The sequence below is a fragment of the Gopherus evgoodei genome, chromosome 1 (genome assembly GCF_007399415.2).
Source record: "Gopherus evgoodei ecotype Sinaloan lineage chromosome 1, rGopEvg1_v1.p, whole genome shotgun sequence".
NCBI lineage: Eukaryota > Metazoa > Chordata > Testudines > Testudinidae > Gopherus > Gopherus evgoodei.
Window position 1 is genome coordinate 338,363,835 of NC_044322.1, and position 24,202 is coordinate 338,388,036.

At 41.6% G+C, this 24,202-nt stretch overlaps 1 protein-coding gene across 2 annotated transcripts in view; it reads left to right on the forward strand.

The window, feature by feature from the left end:
* Window positions 1-24,202, forward strand: part of LRRK2 (leucine rich repeat kinase 2) — a 111,058-nt gene that overhangs the window by 70,031 nt on the left and 16,825 nt on the right. For both annotated transcript variants that reach the window (XM_030536163.1, XM_030537008.1), the window contains exons 30-42: window positions 383-510; window positions 1,837-2,055; window positions 6,233-6,434; window positions 13,162-13,250; window positions 14,125-14,312; window positions 16,409-16,563; window positions 18,156-18,302; window positions 18,461-18,652; window positions 20,788-20,934; window positions 21,274-21,374; window positions 21,576-21,766; window positions 22,856-23,016; window positions 23,881-24,051. In XM_030536163.1, the coding sequence (XP_030392023.1) occupies window positions 383-510; window positions 1,837-2,055; window positions 6,233-6,434; window positions 13,162-13,250; window positions 14,125-14,312; window positions 16,409-16,563; window positions 18,156-18,302; window positions 18,461-18,652; window positions 20,788-20,934; window positions 21,274-21,374; window positions 21,576-21,766; window positions 22,856-23,016; window positions 23,881-24,051 (2,091 nt within the window). The remainder of the gene's footprint in view (window positions 1-382; window positions 511-1,836; window positions 2,056-6,232; window positions 6,435-13,161; window positions 13,251-14,124; window positions 14,313-16,408; window positions 16,564-18,155; window positions 18,303-18,460; window positions 18,653-20,787; window positions 20,935-21,273; window positions 21,375-21,575; window positions 21,767-22,855; window positions 23,017-23,880; window positions 24,052-24,202) is intronic.

A 24,202-nucleotide genomic window follows, 5' to 3' on the forward strand; every position in this document is an offset into this window, starting at 1 on the left:
GGGCTCAGTCTGATCTTGCCTATTTAAGTTCCACAGCCAATGTCAAACAGCTACGAATGTTCTACCTCTGGTGTCAGCTGTCTAAACCCGGGTCTCTCTAGATGCATTGTTCCTGTACAGCTTAGCTATTTAGGAAGTGTGTGGAGGAAGAAGCAGCCTCTGAAGTTGCTAGATCCTAGTTCATCATAAGTCTGATCCAAAGCCCATTAAAGTCAATGGAAAGTGTTGCAGAGAAGTGAAATGAGACTGTCAGGATTTTTGTGAGAACTAGTTAGGTTTGCAGATTAGTGGACAGAGGAGAAATGAGGTTTTGCTGTTTCTTTCGCCTGAAGGAGTGAAGTGAGGAAAGTAGTATGAAATATTTGATTTCTTTATCCATTAGGACAAGAGGAGTTCTACAGCACTCATCCACATTTTATGACTCAGAGAGCCTTGTATCTTGCTGTTTATGATCTCAGCAAAGGACCAGCAGAAGTGGATGCTATGAAGCCATGGCTGTTTAATATCAAGGTAATAGCAGTGTTTTTATAATATAGATTTTTAGATTCCAAGTGACTCGATTAAAGTATCAAAGAGAATTCACTTGAAACTTTTTGTATGGGCTGCTGAGCTGGTGCAAACATTAAGATTGGGAAGTTTCTGGAATGTGTATTATTGATTATGAAAATGTCTTCATAATTTTTTGCAGACTTATGAAGAAGTGCAGTTTTCAGTTCAGATTTGTGCAGTAGGGTATGCGTAATGAGAAGTTGGCAAGTTATGATGTTGTTTTGCGTAGACAAACAAAACAGTGTAAGGGGAACTGTTAAATAGTATAGAGAGAGTTCTGAACATTGGCCCTGGTTCACTTTTCTCACTGCTATAAACGCCAGTGAAGTCAGTAGGGTTACACTGGTTAACACACAGCTGCCATGGTGGGGAACAGCTTTAGCCCCTGCTGCGAACAGCTACTGTGGCGAGGCTGAAGCCAAAGTAGTGACAGAGGTCCATTAAAGTCACAGAATCCATGACCTGCGTGATCTTATCATATCCTTAACTATCAAGTTGAGTATTACACCCTCACTCTTTTCAATCTAACTGTACCAGAGGTAGATCAGTACAAAGATACTAGGTTTTTTCACTCTTTTCTCATAACTGTTACCTGCTGTTTTCCTTCACTCATCACACAGTGTTCACATCTTGTTTCCCTGTCCCAAGGTATAAAGCCATAGTGAATTTTTAGAAAAGGCCATAACTCGCATGTACTCCTTTCCCACTTTCAGTACCTCTAGTTCATAAGTGCACCAATTTGTTTGCTGAAAGATTGTATTTTCTAAAAATATGTTTGCTAGAGTATATTACTAGAGGTGGAACCAAGCTGCAAAGTTTGGATTCTAGATCCTAGCTTCCCCAAGATAAAGGTGTGTTTGTGTTCGGGATCAAACCCATCCTTGTAACAGAACTGTAACACTGTTAATGCCTTACCCAATCAAAACTATAAAATGGACATGCAGCTTCAAACGCATAGACTTTCAGATTTAGTTCTACTGATTACTCCATCAGCAGACCTAAAATATTTCCTTGTATTACATATTTTAAAAACTCAGGTTTTTTTTCATAAATTCTGGCAGGATGTGAATTAAAACAAATCAGTTTTTAAAATTCCTAATATTACTCTGCCTTCACTTTTGAGAAGAAAATAGAGAAATATAAATTATGACAAAGAGGCAGCAGTGACAAACATGGTTGCCTTTTCGTGTTCCTAGAGTTTCATGTGTTATGATTGAATTGTGTAAACATAAAGAGAAAATCATGATTCAACACTGAGATAACAAACTGTGTGGATCTTATTAACAGGCTCGAGCTTCCTCATCCCCCGTGATTCTTGTTGGCACTCATTTAGATGCCTCTAGTGAGAAGCAACGTAAGGCCTGTCTGAGTAAAATTACCAAAGAGCTGTTGAATAAGAGGGGTTTCCCAGCAATCCAAGATTATCATTTTGTAAATGCCACAGAAGAATCTGATGCTATGATGAAAATTCGGAAAACCATAATAAAGGAGAGTCTGAATTTCAAGGTAAACCATATGCTGTTCTTTATATTTAAAGTTGTTGAGGAAACAGAATGTTGTAACACTTTTTTTTTATGCTTGAAATCAAGTTACTAAAACTTACTATAATACCTTAGACATAACAGAATAAAGAAGGCAAATCACTATCCAAAAAATATCAACAGATTTGCCTTCATTACTTTTTTTTTCAAAACTTTAGCACAAATATCATCTAAGTGTAACTTTAGCGCCCTCATGGCCAAGATGGAATCTGCTCTGCAGGCAGCTCTGGCCAAGAGAAAGCGCACGCAGGAATGCAGCAGGAGAAATCCCTTCCATCCCAGGGGCACCTGTTCCAAACCCCCCAGAGTGAATACACCCACCCACAGGAAAAGTACAATGGATGAGAGGAGAAAAACAACAAGGGGAAGTATAGGGGGAGCAGTAGAACAGGGTTGCATTCAAACCCAGGCCCCACGGGCCCAGTGGTAGCACAATCTGGAGGAGCAGGCACTGAGTAATGTGTCGCACACAGAGTTCAGGAGTCCTGAGCAAAGTTCCAGTTTAGTGGTGAGTCTTGGGTGCTCGTGGTCATCTTCGGCACCAGTGAACTTTACCCAGCAAACCCCTCCGGTGCCCTCTTCTGCCGCTCTCTGCAAAGCCACACAGAGCGACCACCTCCCCACTTAACTATCTAGCAACCTCCCTCCTTGTTCCCAGTGCAGAGTTACAAGCCCCAGTACTCACAGCCCCACGCAGCTCTGGGCAGCCATGATACTGGGTCCAGTTCCGGCCTGTCCTTTTCGGGCGATTCCTCACTGGCACAGGGCTCCTCCTGGCTCCTGTCCTGGGCTGTCCCTGATCGGGCCTGTCCACCTCAGGCTTCACGCAGGTTCTCCCTGCTTCCTTCTCCAGGGCCTGAAGACTGCCTCCCTGGAGCTCCAGTCCCACTCTCTGGAGTTTCCCTCCTTTTTTCTTACTCTCCCCCTCACCCCTGGGAAAAGATTTAAAGGGACCATGCTCTTTAAACCCCAAAGGGGTTACATACGTATAGTTTTTGTTAATATATAAGATATCAGAAATAAAACATTTAAATTGAAATAGATGAACATTTTTCTTATGGATTGTTTGATTGATCTGATCAACAGCTACTCACTCTTGTTGAACGGCAACATACTGCCGAATGTTTGTGTGATACTGGCAGTCAGCCATTTCTAAATTCTTAAACTTATGATACTGTGATTTGCTGTAGGACTATGCTTTTGTGTCCTAGAGGTTAATCCAGGATAATGATGATAGTGGAAAGTTCATAAAGCTGAGGTGAGTTATTTTGAAGTAGCAGTTCAGAATAGGTCATACTGAAGATAAGGGGACCAGATTCTCCCATCCACTAACTTCAATTTGCACAGTTTAAAAAATGTATTATGAAGGGAAAAGCAAATGTATATCAGCTGCAGAAACCCCTTAGAGAATTACCCTTATATAAGGAGAATCTCCACTGGTGTAAAACTAGTGGAGGTAGCTCTGTTGCTTTCTGCACCAGCTGCTTCACCATGTCTTGTGCGACAACATGCTTGAGTGTGTCAGGTCGGGGCCAGATGTGTTGGGAGTTGAGACAAGAGGAGTGGAGAAGCAATGTGTAGATCAGAGGCCAGGAGAAGGGTGTACTCATGGAGGAGAGAGAGTTGCAACTGGCTCCCTGTTAACCTTTCTCTCCATTATGCCCAAGCTGTGGTCGGGTGTAGTGGAAAATTAAGCCCAGGATTTTACACCTAGAAGTGGGTGTAGAAGGTTCTTCATACAGAGACATGAAGATAGAGAATCTAATGAGAAGACAGGGTCTAGCTTGTATTTCTGGGTCTATTTCTCCATTGTTTATATAATGCCATCAGTGAACATGATACTTTAAAGACACAAGGAGAAATCCTGCCCCATTGAAGTCATTGGAAACTCCCATTGACTTCATTGTAGGCAGGATTTCACCCACAGTGCCTGCCCTAATGATCTATCAGCCCAAGTAACATATTTATGTCTAGTTTTGTGCTGGTGCACCAAATGCTGGGGAAAAGTTGGAAACCCCCTTTTTTCTCCTTTGCCACAGTGTACCTGCATAGTAACATCCATAATTTGGTTAGGTATGTTCCGCAGTGCACAGGATGGGAGCAGGCCATTGCTTATTGTTCCAGAATGGGTATGTCTGTGTGGAACAGAATAGACCCACTTCCTGTACTTCAGTAAACTACCAACAGAGCAGCACTGGGGAGAATGGAGGATACACCTTTTAAAGGTGTGCGGTCCCATATCTCGCCATATTTTCCACAGCATTCTGGAGATATTTTGCCTTAGGAAGGCAGAATTCTTAGAGGTGGTCCTCCTACCCTTACAGTCCTAACAGCCTCTAAAGTGTAATTTAGCATTGTGTTTAGACTTCATTGATAATAAAAAAAAATAAGGCAGCTATAAGGAGAAAGGAGGAATTATATATTTTATATTGCTTCTGTGAAAGGAAAATCATGAGGAAACAGGTAGGAAGATAAAGGTAAAGTTATTTAAGTTTTTAAAATAGGTAGCCCAAGGCTGTCAGTCTTCCAAGCGTACTTAAGGGCGTAATAATATTTCTTGTCACATATAAAATCCAACACCAGATTGTTAAGCATTTTAAGAACTTGAGGGGGAGTCTTCAGAGAAAGATTGTTAACTAATTAAGTAGTTTGTGAAGCTAAAGTAATACTCACTATTTTTCCTCTAGCCTCAAGGTAGAAAAGCATTTGTTACCACTGAATAATGTCAAAAGATATTTGGTACAATAAAATATTAATGTTGATTCCAATAAGGGATCATGGAGAACTAGAAGGCCAAAATAAAAAGAGCTGGAACAAATCTTATGTGAACATTTTCATATATAAGAATCTGAAAGGCTGTTTATAGACATCTAAAAAATCATAGTTGCTTCAGTTTAGGTTAGTTCCAGGTAAACACCAGGGATGATATCCTGGCCCCACTGAAGCCAATAGCAAAATTTCCATGGACTTAAGTGGGGCCAGGTTTTTGCCCCAATGATATGTAGAACAGCATTAGGATTCTAAACTGCTGAGAGTATGTCATTGGTAAGGCTATGTTTTAGTCATTGGTATTTTTAGTAAAAGTCACAGTCTGTTAAAAAAAAAAAAAATTCACACCCCATGACCTGTCCATGACTTTTACAAAAAATATCCATGACTAAAACTTGGGCGGGGTGCTGCGGGTGCTCTGGGGGAGGGGCGTTCTGGGGGACCCTGCTGGTGTGGGGGCGGGCAGCGAAGCCCGGTACCCTCACTGCTGCTGGGTTGGGCTGTGTAGCGTGGCTGATAACCCTGCTGGTTCTTGGGGGGAAGGGCTGGCAGGAGCTCCCTACCTGGCTCCGTGTCCCTGCAGCTCCCAGGTGGCAGAGAGGTCAGGGGACTAGGTGTGTTGCTCTCACCGCAAGGGCCAGCTGCCGCAGCTCCCATTGGCCTGGAACCGCAGCCAATGGGAGCTGCAGGGGTGGGGCCCGCAAGCGTGACCAGCGTGTGGTGCGGAGCCCCCTCATGCCCCGGCCCCTTTGACATCTAGGAACTGCAGGGCCATGGGAGCTGGGGAGCCCCCCTCCCCCTAAGGTAAGCGCCCCCCTCCCCAACCCACTGCCCCTAGCCCCCTCCCACACCCCCAAACCGTTGCTGCTGGCCATGGGGCTGCCCAGCTCAAGCAGCCCCTGAGCCAGCATCAGCGGCTGCGGAAGTCATGGAGGTCATGGAATCTGTGACTTCTGTGAAAAATTCGTAGCCTTAGTCATTGGTATGCGTGCTTCACTTACATACAGGATTCCTGACTCAGATCTTTTCAACATTTAACTGAACTCTCATTATTGTGGTAAGAAAGATTTGAAAAACAAAATCTTTTCAGATGCCTGGTATATAATTATAATTATTTATTTTGTATATTAGTGAATTTTGGAAGTACTTTATGAAAAATTAATTTTTAAAATGTTCATAGTGTATCTTGAAATTTTTTTTTATTTCTGTGAATCTGTTAAAAGCTGTGGTTAGTCATCAGATAACTCTTTTTGTTCTATAGACATTTGGTTACCTTTATTCTCTGCTTAATTTACATCTTGCATGCATCTGTCTGAAATTTAAAAAAAAACTAAATAAAATGTGTTTTAAGATTATTATTCATAATTGCACAGATCAGAGACCAGCCAGTAGTAGGACAGCTAATCCCAGACAGCTATCTGGAACTTGAGAAGATAATTTTATTTGAGCGTGAAAATGTTCCAACTGAATTTCCTGTGATTGACCATAAGCGATTATTATTACTGGTGCAAGAAAATCAGTTACAGCTGGATGAAAATGAACTTCCGCATGCAGTTCACTTTCTGAATGAATCAGGTACTAAACTTTACCCCAATGAAGAGAGTATGGTGCCAGCAATGTGCACCAGGCCTTCAGCAGGTTGCCAGAACTTGGTTGACTGAAATAATAGAATCATGGGAAATGTGGGGCTGAAAGGGACCTTAGGAGGTTATCTAGTCAATCCCTTCTCCCTGCACTGAGGCAGAGCCAAGTATATTTATATCCCCAAGAGATGTTTGTCTGATCTGTTCTTAAAAATTTCCACTGATTGGGATTCCACAACCTCCCTTGATAACCTGTTCCAGTACTGAATTATCTTTATAGTTAGAAGAGTTTTCCTAATACTTAATCTAAACTTCTCTTGCTGAAGATTAAGCCCATTACTTCTCCTACCTTCAGTGGGCACAGGGAACAATTGATCACTGTCCTCTTTATAACAGCCCTTAACATATTTAATTGTGATTTTAGGTTTTAACCAATAAGCACAGATAAAAAACCCCCAATACAAAAAAACATGAAATTGGTGTTTAACACCAGGAAAACACTAGAAATAGTTATTTGTATCTAAGGACTTGTGTGCATGGAACAGTAACATGGAGTACCGGGATGTGACTTGTAAAGCGCGCTAACATATTGCACATTAATTGGTCTAAGTAGACCCTGCTATTGCACACTAGAAGTTCTCTAGTGCACATTACAAAAAGTATTGAGGATATAATTGTATTAATACTGTAATGAGCAATATGTGTAATACACATTAGTCATTACAGTATATGCAAAGAGAAAGACCTGAAACCACCTTCCCATTTCTGAACAATTACCTAAAACTCAAAAATTGCTAAAAAAATAAACCTTCAAAAATTAAATTATTAAACTCTGATAAACAGGAGCCCTAAACATATTAGAAAACTGTGATCAGGCCCCCCTCAGTTTCTTTTCTCAGGACTAAACATATCCAGTTATTTTAACTATTCCTTATAGGTCAGATGTCTAAATCTTGTCATTTTTGTTGTTGTCCTCTGGACTCTCTGCAGTTTATCCACATTTTTCTTAAAGGCTGGCACAGTACTTAAACCTGAACACAGTACTCCAGCTGAGGACTCACTAGTGCCAAGTAGAGCAGAATAAATACTTCCCATATCTTACATATGACAGTCCTTTTAATACACCCCAAAATATTAGCCTTTTTTTTTTTTTTTTTTTGCAACTGCATCACATCTTTGGCTGGTATTCTGTTTGTGATCCACTATAAGATCCATTTCTGCAATACTACTGCTTAGTCACTTATTCCCCATTTTGTAGTTGTGGAAATGATTTTTCCTTCCTCCATGTAGTACTTTGCACTTTCAGTATCATTATTGAATTTCATGTTGTTGATTTCAGATCAATTCTCCAATTTGTGAAAGTCATTTCTAATTCTAATCCAGTCTTGCAAAGTGCAAGCAACACTCCCTTCCCAGCTCGGTGTCATCACAAATTTTATAAGCATACTCCTCCCTCCATTATCCAAGTAATTAATTTAAATGTTGAATAGTACTGGACCCAGGACTGATCTTTGTGGGACCCCACTAAATACCACCTTCCAGTTTGACAGCAAATCATTGATAATTCTTCTTCAAGTGATTGCATATGTCAGTTTCACTGTAGGTGTGTACATGCCTTGTACACAGATGTCAGAGACTTTTTTCCCCATCAGTAGACATTGGGGTGGCTCAAGAACCCCCCTGTCCCTTTGTGTCACTGAGTGCTGAAATTAAAAGGCGGAGCTGCCCTTAACCCATCTCAGTTCTTTCTTATGGCCAGTGATAGTTGTTGAAGCAATCTCAGAATTGTTTACTCAGGTGCTTCCCTCATTGTAAATAGTTGAAGTTAATTATTGTTAGTTTTTCAAGTTAGTTAGCGCTAGGTTTCTGTGTTTTGTGTCCTTGGAGATTGTTCCTTTCTTTTCGGTACTAGGCTCAGTACCAGAACAATGCCTTACTCCTCAGGGTTCAAGTCCTGTGGGATGTGTTCAAACTCCATGCTGATCAGTGATCCTCATCTGACCTGCCTGAAGTGCTTGGGTGAGGCCCACATTAGTGACCATTGTCACATCTGCAAGAGCTTCAAACCCTGTTCACAAAAGGATAGAGCAGCAAGGCTTAAGGGCTTGCTTATGGAAGCAGCACTTTGACTCCTGGCTGAAGCATTACATGGGGAGAGTGGCCTCCACTTCAGGTTCAGATTGCAGACTCCTCTTCATCACCAAGGTGATGCTGTTGTTTCAGTGGAAGATTCGCCTCCTCAGGAAGAACACAGGACCCATCAAGACCTCCTGAAAATAGTGGCCTTGATCCTTGACATCCAGCCAGAAGAAGTATGTTAGAGTTGTCACAAGTTGGGAGACATCCTGGTGTCTGCCAGCTTGGCAAAGGTTGCTCTGCCAATCAACAAGGCAACCATGGAGCCTGTCAAGACTCTTTGGCAGAAATCGTCTTCTCTGTCTCCCAAAGCAAAATGAGAAAGCTAGGGACAACAAGCCTCCACACCTATAAGCAAGGACTTTATATAAAAAAAACAACAAAAAAAACCCCTAGAATTGTTTGGTCACAAACTTTATTCCTCAGTGGGCCTGCCGCTCAAAGTCGCAAACCAACAGGCACTCCTGAGTTAATACAGTTATACAGTCTGGGAGAATGTTGCTAAATTCAAAGACTAATTACCAGATGATTGCAAGCAAAAGTTCTCAGTAGTTGTGGAGGAGTGTGGACTGTCCTCCGGGACAGTCTGGATAGTGCAAATTCGGGCGCTCAAACCATGGCATCAGCGATCACTGTGTTCATGGTTACAGTCATCCAGAATACATGCTGAAGTCCAACAGACCACAGAGGCAGGGCCGGCTTTAGACCTATTCCACCAATTCCCCCGAATCGGGCCCCGCACTGAAGAGGGCCCCGCGCCCAGTGAGAATCCCTTCGCTGGCTAGAGGCACGTTTTTAATTTTTACTCACCAGGCGGCGCTTTGGGTCTTCAGCGGCCGGTCCTTCACTCTCTCCGGGTCTTCAACGGTACTTCAGTGGCGGGTCCTAAGCTTACTCTGGGTCTTTGGCGACGCTTCAGCAGCAGGTCCTTCAGTGTCGCTGAAGAACTGGGGCGAGCGAAGGACTCACCGCTGAAGTGCCGCCAAAGACTCAGAGCAGCGCCAGGTGAATACAAGCCCCGTGTGTGTGTGTGTTTGTTTTCTTTTTAAAGTCATCCCTGCCAGGGCCCCGCACTTCCTAAAGCCGGCCCTACACAGAGGACCTTTCATTCGAAGGCCCTGCTCTCCAAGAAATCTGATGACAAGCTTCACAGCCATACATCTTCCAGGGCAACACTCAAATCTCTTGGAATCTACACTCCAGTGACAAAAAGAAAGCATTTTGTCAACAACCTTTTTGACAACCATACCTTTGCTCCCCATTCCCAAGATCCACCCAAGAAAAAATTCACTGGAGCAGTTCTTGACTCCACAGAGGCTAGGATTTTCATGCCACAGACCAGATTTGAAACCATTCGATATCTAGTACTGTACTTGAAATGAAAGTTTACCCACTCATGACAGCATGCAAGTGCCTCAGCCTGTTATGTCACATAGCAGCATGTACCTGTGTAGTGTAGTAAGCCAGGCTGCAGTTCAGGATGCTGCAGACATGGCTAGCATCAGTATATGCTCCAAGCCAGAGCTAGTCCTGTTATCTCTGGACTGTGAACAGAACCTCTAAAAGTTTGCATGGGAGTTCCCTTCCTTCCCACATGACCAATACTCATCCTAGTCACAGACACATCATCTCCAGGTTGGTGGGCTGACATTGGGTCCCTGAAGACTCAAGGTCTTTGATTATCTTGAGAGCTAGAGGCTCACCTAAATGTCAGGGAGTTAAGAACAGTACATCTAGCCTGCTCAACCTTCCTTCCACACATAGTGGGGAAAATCTACTGAGTATGACATACAACTCAGCGACTCTATTTTACATAAACATGCAAGAAGGGGCACGGTCAAACCAACTCTGGCAGGAAACAATTAATCTCTGGGACTTCTGTTTAGCCTCCTCAATTCAAAGCTACTTACCTTCTGGGGAAACAAAACAGGTTGACTGATCAACACAAGTGGTCATTATGCCCAGACATAGCCAGATCCATCTTCCAGCTCTGGGGGATTCCCCAAGTGGACCTTTTTGGGACATGGGCCAACAGAAAATGTCATCAGTTCTGTTCCTGCAGGGAGGGAGGGAGGTCCCAGCCCAGGCTCCCTAACAGATGCCTTTCTCTTGTCCAGGGAGAATTACCTTCTATACACCTTCCCTCCGATTCCTTTGCTCCACAGAGTCCTATCCAAAATAAAAAGGGACCATGCTCATCTTATTCTTATAGGGACATGCTGGCGCTGTAAGTCAATACTGGTACTCAGTCCGACTGATATGCTTGATAGAGCTTCCTCTATCCCTCCTGTTGGATCCAGATATAATTTCCTGAGACCATGGTCATGTTCTCCACTCCAGCCTCCAGGCTCTCTATCTCATAGCGTGGATGCCTCATGGCTGATTCCCTTTGAAAGGTCCTGCTCACAGAATGTCCAAAATGTACTTTTAAATAGTAGAAAACACTCAACTAGGACCACCTGGCTAAGTGGAAGCACTTCTCCAGTTGGCCTTGTGGGAAAGGCATGTCTCCTTGGCAAGCACCCCTGAATGTTGTTGTGGACTATATTCTGATCTAAAACAGAACCTGACTATTAGGAAGGTTGCATTTGGCCGCTATCTCAGCTTTCCGTATACAGATGGATAACAGGCCCCTCTCTTCCCAACCCCATTATTGCTCGATTCCTGAAAGTCCTGGCCAGATTGTACTCCAGAGTTTGGGACCCTGTCCCTCCTTGCTATCTCGACTTAGTCCTAGCAACTGTAATGGGACCTCTCTTTGAACCACTCACACCTTGCTCCTTCCATTATCTGTATGTGCAGGTGGCCTTTTTAGTAGTGATCAACTTAGCAAAATGGGTTGATGAGTTGAGAGCTTTGGTGTCAGAACCCCCTTATACAGTTTTTATAAGGATTAAGGCTTATCTCCAGCTGCACCCAAAATCCTTACAAAAGTAGTTTCTAATTTTCACATTAACCTAGTTTGTCCACATTTTTTCCAAAACCCCATCACCATAAGCAACGAGAAAGGTTTCACTCACTGGATGTGAGAAGAGGGTTAGCTTTCAACCTAGAGCATACTAAATAATTCCGGAATTCTACACAGGTTTTTGTCGCGGTTGCCGACAGTGTTAAGAGCAATCCAGTCTCCTCCCAGAGGATCTCCTCCTGGATCTCTTCCTGCATCCATTTAGGCTACCAACTGACTAACATGATCTCACCAGTTAGCATGCTGGTGCGCTCTACTAGAGCATAACCAACTTCTGCAGCTTTCCTGGCTCGAGTACCAATTATCGACATAAGTAAAGCAGTGATCAGTCTTCAGTCCACACCTTCACTTTTCATTACATCACTACCCCTCAGTCCAAAGATGATGCCAGTTTTGGACAGTGATTCTACAATCACTGTTCAGATAGACACTCAATCCACCTACATAGCTGTTTGTGTGAGAGTTACCTACAGTGGAATTGACACGCGCAAGCACTCGAAGAAGAAAAACCTGTTATCTGCCTTTCCGTAACTGTTCTTCTTCATGATGTGTGGCACTTGTCCATTCCATGACCCACCCACCTTCCTGTCTGTTGAAGTGCATCTGGTACAAAGGGCCAAGGGCTGCTCCACCCTCTTATACCAGCACGTGGTGGTGCCCAGCAAGAGGGGTGCTTGAGCCACCTCAACAGGTACTGCTAAGGGGAAAAAAGTCTGCAACATCTGTGCATGAGGTACACATACACCTGCAGTGGAATGGACATGTGCAACTCATCTCAAAGACCAACAGTTATAGAAAGGAAGGTTACGGTTTCTTATTCTTTGAGTATGGATTTTCAACCAGTTATGCAGCCACCTTATAATAATTTCATCTAGACCACATTTCCTAGTTTGTTTATGAGAGTGTCATATGGGACTCTGTCAAAAACCTTACTAAAATCAAGATATATGACTTCTGCTGCTTCCCCTGTCAAAGGAAATTAGTTTGGTCTGAAATGATTTGTTCTTGACATTATATGTTGGCTATTACTTATTACCTTATTATCCTCTAGGTGCCGTTATTCTTGTTTATGATTTCATTTTGTTACCTTAAAATTTTGTAACCTAAGGGAAAGATCATGTGTGAAGGATTAATCTGCTAACAACTTATGTCCCTTAGCTTTATTTGAAAGTAATAAACCTGTAGAACAGAGAAGAGGATTCAAAAGGAAAAATAAGATCACTAGGATAGCCTGTGACTGGGACAGCAGTTATACAACATAGTTAACACAGTATCTCAGTACGATGCAGACTATATAATTGAGGATACTTAGACTAAAATAATAATCAACACTGAGCATTCACATTGAGCATATTAGATATTTGAAAGGAGTTGGTCAGATTATGACTATAAATACAGCACCAGGAAATAATGGAAAAGATGACCATGTCATGACTGCACTCTGATACTGTTACCTTGAGTTATTCTTAAGTTTGGTACCTACCATTTAATATGCCCCTAATCAGAAAAGCGGGAAATAGGCAGCCCAGAATTGTCTAAAAGCAACGTCCTTCTTTTCTTTTGTTTCATATGGGTGTTGTGTGATATTATTCTAATTACAATATTATTTATATAGGCGTACTGCTACATTTTCAAGACCCAGCACTTCAGCTAACAGATCTGTATTTTGTGGACCCTAAATGGCTGTGTAAAATCATGGCACAGGTTAGCTTATTATTATATTTTTTTGTATCCCTTTATTCAGCTCTTTCCTCCATCCCCAACTACTGTAGCTGACCTAGCCTCATTTTGCTCTATTTCTTCCCAGTTTCATGACCCACTCCCTTTCACAGCTCCCCAATTTGGCCTGCATGACTCCTCCTGCTGCCTTTTAAATATGCATTCTAGAGTTCAAGTGTACCCCAGTGCCTCCATTCTCAGTTCTCTTACTCTCTGGTGTCTGATAGTGCTCGCAGTCAGTTAGGTCCCAGAACATGTGTAAAAGGAAATGGAGATCCCAGGTGAGAGGCAGCATAATCCCGCAACAAACTGTTAAAGGCTGGAGTTCTGGCAAAAAGCAACAACAGTAACCTGGAATGGTGGAGAAGAAGGGTAATTGGACCCTGCTGTCAAAGGAAGAAGAGGGGATGGGTTTTACTGACCTGTATATTGAGACAAGTGAGGGGCAAAAGGACTGATAGGAGGGTCTATCTGGAAAGAATCCACCATTGGTTTGGTTAGTTTGGAAAATCTTCCAAACTTTTAGATGTTTATTCAGACTTCCCAATCTTTGAAGATTTGTTCTTCACTAATTAACATGTGGAATAATCTCCCATATGATATGTGGTACGAGGAGCCAGTAAAGTACACTACTACACTACACTGAATGGAGAGGTAGCTAAATAGTATCATGGGATATACTGTTCAGAACTGTTAGCTTGTGCTCAGATGGCTGTCATTGCTGAAATGCTGAGTTTTACTATAAATAAGATTATTAATTTTTGTAAATACTGGTAATATATTGCAGAAAACTATTTTTGTCAGAAAAATGCAATCCAATTATGACTGCAGAGTTGAAATTATTTTACTTTTTTAAAAGATTTTGACAGTGAAGGTGGAAGGCTTTTCTAAATACCCCAAAGGAATTATAATGCGTTCAGATGTGGAAAAATTCCTTTTAAAGACGAGCAGATTCCCTAAGATCTACATGTCACAGTACTTTAAGCTTCTGGAAAAGTTCCAAATTGCATTGCCATTAGGAGAAGATCAACTACTTGTTCCAAGCAGGTAAAAAAGAGAGAGAACCACAAATGTGCCATGGAAGTATACTAAGATCAAAAACTCTGATATTCTAGGCTATAATGGCATTTCTAGCTGTTCGATATCAAAGCAATTTCCCCAGTGAGCAAGACTTTGGGGGAGGGATAGCTCAGTGATTTGAGAACTGGCCTGCTAAACCCAGAGCTGTGAGTTCAATCCTTGAGGGGGCCATTTAGGGAACTGGGGTAAAAATCTGTCTGGGGATTGGTCCTGCTTTGAGCAGGGGGTTGGACTAGATGACCTTCTGATGTCCCTTCCAACCCTAATCTTCTATGATTTTATTATGCTAGATTTGTATACTACTACATTTCTTCTCATAAAAGTTAAAGTGATCTTGTAGTAAACAAAGTTATATCTAGGGCCCTATCAAATTCACGTGCATGAAAAACACATCACAAACCGTGAAATCTGGTCTCCCTCCATGAAATCTGTTTTTGGGGTTTTTTTTGGTGTGTGTGTGTGTGTGTGTGTGTGTGTGTGTGTGTGTGTGTGTGTGTGTGTGTGTGTGTGTGTGTGTGTGTGTGTGTGTGTGTGTGTGTGTGTGTGTGTGTGTGTGTGTGTGTGTGTGCTTTTACCTTAAAACTATACAGATTTCACAGGGGGACACCAGCATTTCTGAAATTGGGGGTCCTGACCCAATAGGGAGTTGCAGGGGAGTCTCGGTATTGCCATCCTTACTTCTGTGCTGCCTTCAGAGCTGGCCACAGAGTGGCAGCTGTTAGCCAGGTGGCCAGCTCTGAAGGCAGCATCCTGCCAGCAGTAGCGCAAAAGAGAGTGGCAATACCATACCATGTCTCCCTTACTTCTTTGCTGCTGCCTTCAGAGCTGGGTGCCCAGAGAGTGGCGGCTGCTGAGTGAGGGCACAGCTCTGCAAGCAGCAGCACAGAAGTAAGGATGGCCATAAATTGCCATGCTTACTTCTGCACTGCTGGTTGCAGCAGATCTGCCGTCAGAGATGGGCTTCTGGCCAGCAGCCATCGCTCTCCAGCTGCTCAGCTCTGAAGGCAGCTCCGCTGTCAGCAGCAGCACAGAAGTAAGGGTAACAGTATCACAATCCCCTCTACAATAACCTTGCAACCCCCACCCCAACTCCTTTTTGGGTCAGGACCCCTAATATTACAACAACATGAAATTTCAGATTTAAATAGCTGAAATAATGAAATTTGATTTTTAAAAGCCTATGACCATGAAATTGAGCAAAACAGACTGTGAATTTGGTAGGGCCCTGGTTGTATCCTATTAGCACAACGAAAAATGGCACATATAAAAGGCCAAATATTTTGTGAGAATACAATTTCTTTTACAATGAGACCTCAATAGCAAAATATCCCGTATGACTAATGATCAAATCATTCAGACAGCACCAGTATATACAGATATTCATTTCAATATAAATCATAAACATTAGTATTTATAAACCGTTTGGTTTAAGTCAGGGTCACAATAGGGAGGAGTTGCACTGCCCAAGCAGTGATGCCTAGAGGCATTATGCCTTTGAATCGTCTGATGGTTTAACCATAATACTGGAAATTTGGAGTTATGAGTAGTAATGCCAGTGTTGACACCCTCTTTTTGTATGAACTGACAGGTCACATGGCCTCCCTGCCTCCGCTTTTACATCAGTGCAATGTAGATACTAACTCTTACCTTCCTTAAAGGATGGAGTGTTGTGTGGATTAATTGATTAATCCCTCTGAAACTCCTCAGAGTCATTGGATGAGTGATGTTATATAAGTGCAAGATAAGCATTATATTTACGTCAATATTTTCACATGCTTATATCCTTGGAGAGCTCCCTGAAATCACTGGGAATGCATGCAGTGTAAATTGAGCAGAAAATGTCCATAAACATGAAAAATAGCACACACACTAGTACAGATAGACCCCAGTAATCTGCCCCCTGCTTACGTGATTTGGGGATGCATTCATTTCTGACATTCATTCATCAATATATCTAACAAATAATCAGCTGTACAATAATTCTCATTTTAGTCTATGTAATTAGTAATTCTGGAAGTAGTAAATGATGAAATACTGAAAAATAATGTTCCTGTTTTTTTCAGTTTGTCTGATCACAGACCTGTGATAGAGCTTCCCCACTGTGAAAACTCAGAAATCATCGTTCGGCTGTATGAGATGCCGTACTTTCCCATGGGATTCTGGTCCAGACTGATCAACAGGTTGCTTGAAGTGTCGTCTTACATGCTCTCAGGAAGAGGTACTGACATTTAACTTCAAACCTATCAATGTGTGTGTTTACCTTGAACACCTATTAGCCACAGAGTTGAGTTCAAATCTACAGATACGAATGCTAATTCCTATCACTTTCCTGAAATTTTGTGTTTTATGTTTTTGTTTTGGGCTCATCTCTGGCCATTTGACAAGTGTAAGAAGATAAAATAGTGGCCCTTACTTATAACTTAAAAACTCTTAGGAACACTGTGCCTACCCTCAGTGTGAGTGAGAAAGGGAGAATGAAAGCAGGCTCTTGCTCTCTTCTGCCCATCTCTCCCCAGCACCACCATGTGTGCACACACACACGCACATAGGACAGACACAGAGGAAATCTTTGCCCTTAAGCACTGTTGGGATTACTTTCTGCAAAAAGAGTAGGAAAAAGCAGGGAGGAAGTGGAGTCGTTGTCACCTCCTTCTCCACATCACCCAGCGGGAATAGATGCTACACCAGGGGTAATTAGGGTGACCAGATGTCCCGATTTTATAGGGACAGTCCCAATTTTGGGGTTTCTCTCTTATATAGGCTTCTATTACCCCCCGTCCCGATTTTTCACACTTGCTGTCTGGTCACCCTATGGGTAATGCAGTTGCTGGTCTTCCCTGGAGACCCCCCTCGTCTTTAAAAAACATTATGCCTGCTTAGACATGGTGCCTCTTGGATTTCCTGCTAGGGTAGTGGGCCTCCACATGGCACCCGATACAGAGCTATGGCTGTATGACAGAATTCTGCCCTTAATGGGGAAAAACCTGGCTATATTGAAAACACATCCTCTGAGCCTCATCTTGGGAGATACCTGCACTCTGACACCCATCTCCTTCTAGGAATTCTACCATTGACAACCAGTTTTGTTGTGTTGGCTCCTGGGGCATGAAATTCATTGCCCTTACACATTTGCTGGTGCCCATCTCTTCCCCCCTTCTAAAAAAATTCTGCAGACTCTATTTTTATCAGAGCTATTTTTAAAACTCTCTCAGTCCATACAAAGGGCCTACTCCCCCCGCCTTCTTAATTAAGCCATTTCACTGGGCTTTTTAATTTTTTTTTTTTTTAACATACGAGCATTAGCTGCAGCTAGACAGTTCACATAAATGTATCTTTGGTAATGCCCTTCAAATTTGACTTACTACACCTCTGCTATTCTGGCAACTGATCTCTCCTGGGCACGCCATTCCAGTCTCATCAGGCTGTGGTGCATATGTAATGTAGACGTTTCCACTAGGGAGAAAATGGAAGACACCAAATGATTTTATTTATTGCTTAAGAAACTTTATATTTGAGTCCAGTGTGCCAGCACTTCAAGATCTGTACTTTACCTATATTTACCAACTAGTCCATGAGCTGAGTCAATATTTAGTATTCTTGTATATGTATTGTTGGAGTGGTCAAAAATGTGATTAGTATGTTCAGCTTTTCTGGTGATGCACAGTTGCATGCAAAGATGCATTGGTTGTTTGTGTTGTGTAAATATGTAAAACCACAAGTACATGCTTAGATTTGTATTTTTGGAATGTTCAGCCCAATTTATAGAGTTCATATTAAAGGTCTGACTTTGACTAACTTTGTTTTTCCTAGAACGAGCTCTTCGTCCTAATAGAATGTATTGGAGACAAGGCATTTACCTGAACTGGTCTCCTGAAGCTTACTGTCTAGTGGAATCAGCAGTATTTGATAGCAATCCAGACAGTTTTTTGAAAATTACAGCTCCTTCTTGCAGAAAAGGTTAAATTATTCCTAAATATGTTCTTGTATCTGCTGTTTGAGTTAAACTTGGTGCATTTGTTCATTTTGCTTGCTCCTTTCAGAACATGCAGTTTGTTTTTATAATCGCAGATATGAGACTGTGGTTCTAATTACATTTTTTTTTTGGCTTTTTACAGGTTGTGTCCTTTTGGGGCAAGTTGTGGATCACATTGATTCTCTTGTGGAAGAATGGTTTCCAGGTTTACTGGATATAGATGTATGTGGAGAAGGGGAAACACTGTTGAAGAAATGGGCTTTGTGTAGCTTTGAGGATGGCAAAGAACACCAAAAAATATTACTTGATGATTTACTTAAAAAAGCTGAAGAAGGTATATAATGTTTTAATTAAGCTAATTAGAGTACCCGTATAAATAAGTTTTTATACAGTAACTCCTCGCTTAATGTTTTAGTTGTGTTCCTGAAAAATGCTACTTTAAGCAAAACGATGTTAAGCGAATCCAATTTCCCCATAAGAATTAATGTAAATAGGGGTGGTTAGGTTCCAGGGAAATTTTTTTCACCAGACAAAAGACATGTACATACATACACACAGACACACACACACACACAGAGTATAAGTTTTTTAAGCAGACAGTTTAATATTGTACACAGCAACGATTAGTATGAAATTTGGTTGAGGTGGTGAAGTCAGAGGATGGAAGAGGATAGGATATTTCCCAGGGAATGCCTTGCTGCTAAATGATGAACTAGCACTCGGCTGAACCCTCCAGGATTAACACGTTATTAATGTAGCCTCATACTCCATAAGGCAGCACAAATGGAGTGAGGGAGACAGCATGGCGCAGAGATACAGAGAGACACACCATGTGTGTGAGAGAGAGAGACGTGCATTGCCCCTTTTAAGTACGCTGACCCTGCTCTAAGTACACTGCTTTTTTAAGTAGATCAGCAAGTTGAGACAGCAGCTGCTGCCAGCAAGCTCCCTCTCTCCAGACCCTGTCATGTCCTCCCCCCCTGTAGAATAGAAATAGGGGGCAGGAGTGGGGGGGGAAGGGGGACATTCTGACATTAGCACCTCTCTTCTCCCCCCCCACACACAGCAAGCAGGAGGCTCCCAGGCATAGCTCCAAGGCAGAGGGCAGGAGCAGCACAGGGCAATGGGGGGAGGAACAGCTGAACTGCCCAGCAATTGATAGCCTGCTGGGCGGCTGCTGCACAGGGAAAACATAGGGGAGCAGGGAGGTTATGAGGAGAGTTGTCGATCCACCCTGGTTCCAAACCCCCACTAGCTATCTCCAACGGGCTGCTCTTTCTGCAAGCAGAGGACAAAGCAAATGACTGCCAAACAACATTAGAAGGGAGCACTGCGCAACAAGCATGGTCTCTAATTGATCAGCAATGTAACAATGGTAACTGGACAATGTTAAGTGAAGAGTTACTGTACATGATGCCCACTGCCATAGCATTTAGACACCTCACATTATTTAAGAACACTTGATTAAAATAAACAATATCGTCATCATAATGTGGTTCAACAGCCACAACTTTTTTGTTCTAATGCCATTGTATTACAATACAGTATGGGCCAGATTGTGCTGCCCCTGCACTGGTGTACAGAGTAGGAGGGTTGAAAGAGACACTCGCCTACCACTCATCCGCAGGATCTGTTCCAGCAACCCTTATTCATGTGATTAATTCTGACTCATGTTAGTACTGCAGTGGCCATTAGTCCTGTTGTTTGGATCCTGAACAGTGGCCACAATTAAAAAGGCAATATTAGCCAACAGGTACCACATAGTTACTAGAGTTGTTTCCTATTCTAGGTATAGAGGAAAAAATGTGGTATCTCAGTTAGCTTAATGCTTTATGGCAACCATTGATAAAGGCTAGTTTTTAATGTTGACCACTGTGTATGCCACTAAACCATGGTTTGGAATTATTTACACATACAGGGCCGGCTCCAGGCACCAGCATCCCAAGCTGGTGCTTGGGGCGGCAATCTTCAAGGGGCGGCAGTCCCTGTTATTTTGCCCCCAGCAGCGCATCGAATTGCTGCCGTGGATGGCGGGGGCAGTCCATGTGCCCTTAGGGCAGCACGTGCGTTTCCGCAGTGGCGGCAATTCGGCAGCAGCTTCTATATTTAGCTGTCCGCGGCGGCTTCAAGTAAACATAGAAGCTGCCGCCGAATTGCTGCCATCCCGGAAACGCGCCTGCTGCCCTAAGGGCACAGGAACTGCCCCCGCCATCCGCGGCGGCAATTCGGTGTGCTGCTTGGGGCGGCGAAAACTGTAGAACTGATCCTGTACACATGCAGGAAATGTGTATAAACTGGAGAAGTATATTCAGTGTCACTAGTTAGTACACATATGCAAAGTTCATATGAAGTGCATTAGTTGTATACATAAATAGAGATGGATAGATGTACACTTCATTCAGTGTAGTGTGGTGAATATGCTATTTTATCTGCTTTTCAACTGTATCTCATTTTTTTTTTCTTACTTAGGTGATCTCTTAGTAAATCCAGATCAACCAAGTTTTACCATTCCAATAGCCCAGATTGCTCCTGACCTGATATTGGCTGATTTGCCTAGAAATATCATGTTGAACAATGATGAATTGGAGTTTGACCAGGCGCCTGAATTTCTGTTGGGTGAATATTAATTTTTAGTCCCTCCTATATACCTAATATGTGGCAAGGATATTAAAAGTGTAACATTTATGTAAATTAAGCTATCGGGCTAAATTATAAAACATACTGAAAACATTTTATTGAGGTTTTTTTCTATTTGATTTGTCTGTTCTGCTAAGCGATACTTATGGATTATGTTAGGGCCTTGATTTTTTTAGATGTGCTGAGCGCACACTACTCTCACTAGTTTAAGCTAAAACTGTTGGTGCTCTGTGCTTTTTAGAGTCAGGCCCAGTCAATTTGAGAGAAGATAGATGTGCTTTTATTTTTTTATATACCCTTCCATTTCTTTTTGAAAAGGTGACGGTGGGTTTGGATCTGTGTACCGCGCATCATATGGTGGAGAAGAAGTAGCTGTAAAGATTTTTAATAAACATACTTCCCTCAGACTCTTACGACAAGTAAGAAATGTTGCCTCTTTTTATAGTGCTGCACTAGTAAAACTACAATAGTGAAGGGTTTAATAATAATTAAGCACAGTCTCTGCCTTAATTCTGAATTTTCTGCCTTTTAGTAGTTAATATTGTTGAAACAAACCCAGTTCACCCCAGAACTATAAGTATAATACATGCAGTATTTCACTTGTTTTTTACAATTTACAGGAGCTTGCAGTGCTTTGTCATCTCCATCACCCTAGCTTAGTGTCTTTGCTGGCTGCTGCAATCCGTCCCCGGATGTTGGTAATGGAATTAGCCCCTAAGGGTTCTCTGGATCGTTTGCTTCAGCAAGATAGTTCAAGCTTAACTAAAACACTTCAGCACAGGATAGCTTTACATGTAGCAGATGGCTTAAGGTAAATATTCTTGAAATGCTAATTTTGGCACAGAAAAATATTGACAGTCTGAAAGTAGGAAAGCTTTCTCTTTTCCCGTCCTTGATTCTCAATGGGGTGTATTGGCTTAGTCAAAGAAGTTCTATCTTTTTATATTTGATTAATTGAATAGAGGATACAGTCCTGTCAAGCAGTGTATACAATTCAATACACTTCTATTAAATTATGTAAGCTCATTCTAAAAACTCTATAGAAGGGTTATAATTTCTATTCAATTCTATAGCAGTTTTCTATAAGGGATTCGTTGACATGGGCTACAAGAAGAACATTCTGTCAAGGGCATCTGCTACTATTACTTATTTGGGCATCTGATGACGTTTACTAGCTTATCCTTTCAAGATCTCAGTCAACTGTAGGGCGAGGCTATCATACATTTTTATTGTATGTGTCCCAAAAGAGAGAGAATTCTGTACTTTTTTTTTTTAAAATATAGTCTAGGTTATTTGTTTTGTTGGTTTTTAAGGAAACTAATGAATAAAGGCAGAAAGCATGAAGTGCCACTTCACCTATAGGGCCAGGAACCATAAAACCACTCACAAGCAGACAATACTTTTACATTTAGTCTATTCACTGTCTTTTCTCTTGTGTTTTTTTTTGTTTTTTCTATTCACAAGTGGGATTCACGTGAATAGAGAAAAAGCCAGAATTCTGGAACTTTAATTTGTCCCATTCTTTTTAACCTGAAAATCTGTGAATGTCTTCATAATGGTTAGGGAAACACGATTTTAAAATTACAAAAGCTGGCAGGGAAGCTCAGGGGCAGGTGTAGGTGAAACTATGTTTATTTTTTATTTAATTGGCGGTGTCACTCTAAGTGAGGTGTCTTGAACTATAGTACCAAGTTGTTCATGTGCCAACAACTGATATGTTGGGATAATTCCAAAACCATAATCCAGGAATCTGATATCATATTAGTAAACTTTTTTTCCTTTTGATGTCAGAATCATTAAAATTAACAGCATGACTCACTGTAGTATTATTGATGCAGTCAGTGTAAATAGATAGATTCGGATTTTAAATGCTTTCACCTAAGTATTTTTTTGTTAACAGGTATCTGCATTCCTCAATGATTATTTATCGTGATTTAAAGCCTCATAATGTGCTGCTCTTTACATTATATCCCAATTCAGCAGTCATTGCAAAGATTGCTGATTATGGCATTGCTCAATATTGCTGCAGAATGGGGATAAAAACTTCAGAAGGCACACCAGGTATGGCAAAAAATGCTTTGTTGTATTTTTTGTTTTGTTAAAAAGAATAAGACAGGATTTTGGAATTCCACCATAAGAAGTATACAATTAAGGGACAGTCTGCATTGCTGTGGTTCTCACCATGTTATAACTGATTAAAACAGATTTATATATCCTGGGCCTGTTCCCATTTACACTAAAGGGCCTTTTACACAATGTTGGCAGTGTAATAGGCTGTTAAAAAGAATGTAAGTTAAATTACATTAACTGATCTTAATTATTTTCTCTGTTGTACAAATATGTTCAGTTTGAATATTTTTATTCTTATTAGTTTATTAAAACAATATTCTAAACGTGGTTGGGTTTTAGTGGTCAGTAATATGCGCTTTAGGGTTCTGATTTTTCAGAGGTGCTGAACACCTGCAGCTCCCGTTGACTTTAATTGGATCTTATTTACACCCATTTGAAGGCCCTTTTGTACTGCTAGAGCCATGAAAAAGTAGGCTTAGAGTAAATGAGAATTGGGCCCATTGCCATGAACATGAGGGCATGACTCCCATAGTGCAGTATCAGGCCCTGAGTTAGGATTGCAGGACGTGCCCTTCCTTTTCACTATTAAATAATAAAGCTCTTTTGATGGTTAGACTAATAGCATAGAAGCTTATTAACTGATTTACAGATACAGTACTTCTTTTACACTGACCTTCCATTTGCTCATTTCTTCTATGATTTTCAGCATATGGACTGCTGCCAATTCCAAAATAGTATGTAATTTTTTTTAACTTCCTGTGGCATTTTTCATCAAGAGGTATTTATTCTTAAAGGGACAGGCATGGCATCAGCCTGGCATGAGTCATAGCTATTAATGAATCATTTTATTTCCAGGATTTCGAGCACCAGAGGTTGCCAGAGGAAATGTTATTTACAATCAGCAAGCTGATGTGTATTCATTTGGCTTGCTTCTTTATGACATTTTAACAGCAGGAGGTAGAATAATAGAAGGCATGAAGTTTCCAAATGAATTTGATGAATTAGCAATTAGTGGAAAATTACCAGGTATGTCATGTTTCTTCAAGATTTAACACTGGAACATGCAGAAGGGAAAGATTATTTAAATCAGCTGCAGTACCAAATGACTGGAGGATAGCTAATGTGACACCAATTTTTAAAAAGGGCTCCAGAGGTGATCCCGACAATTACAGACCAG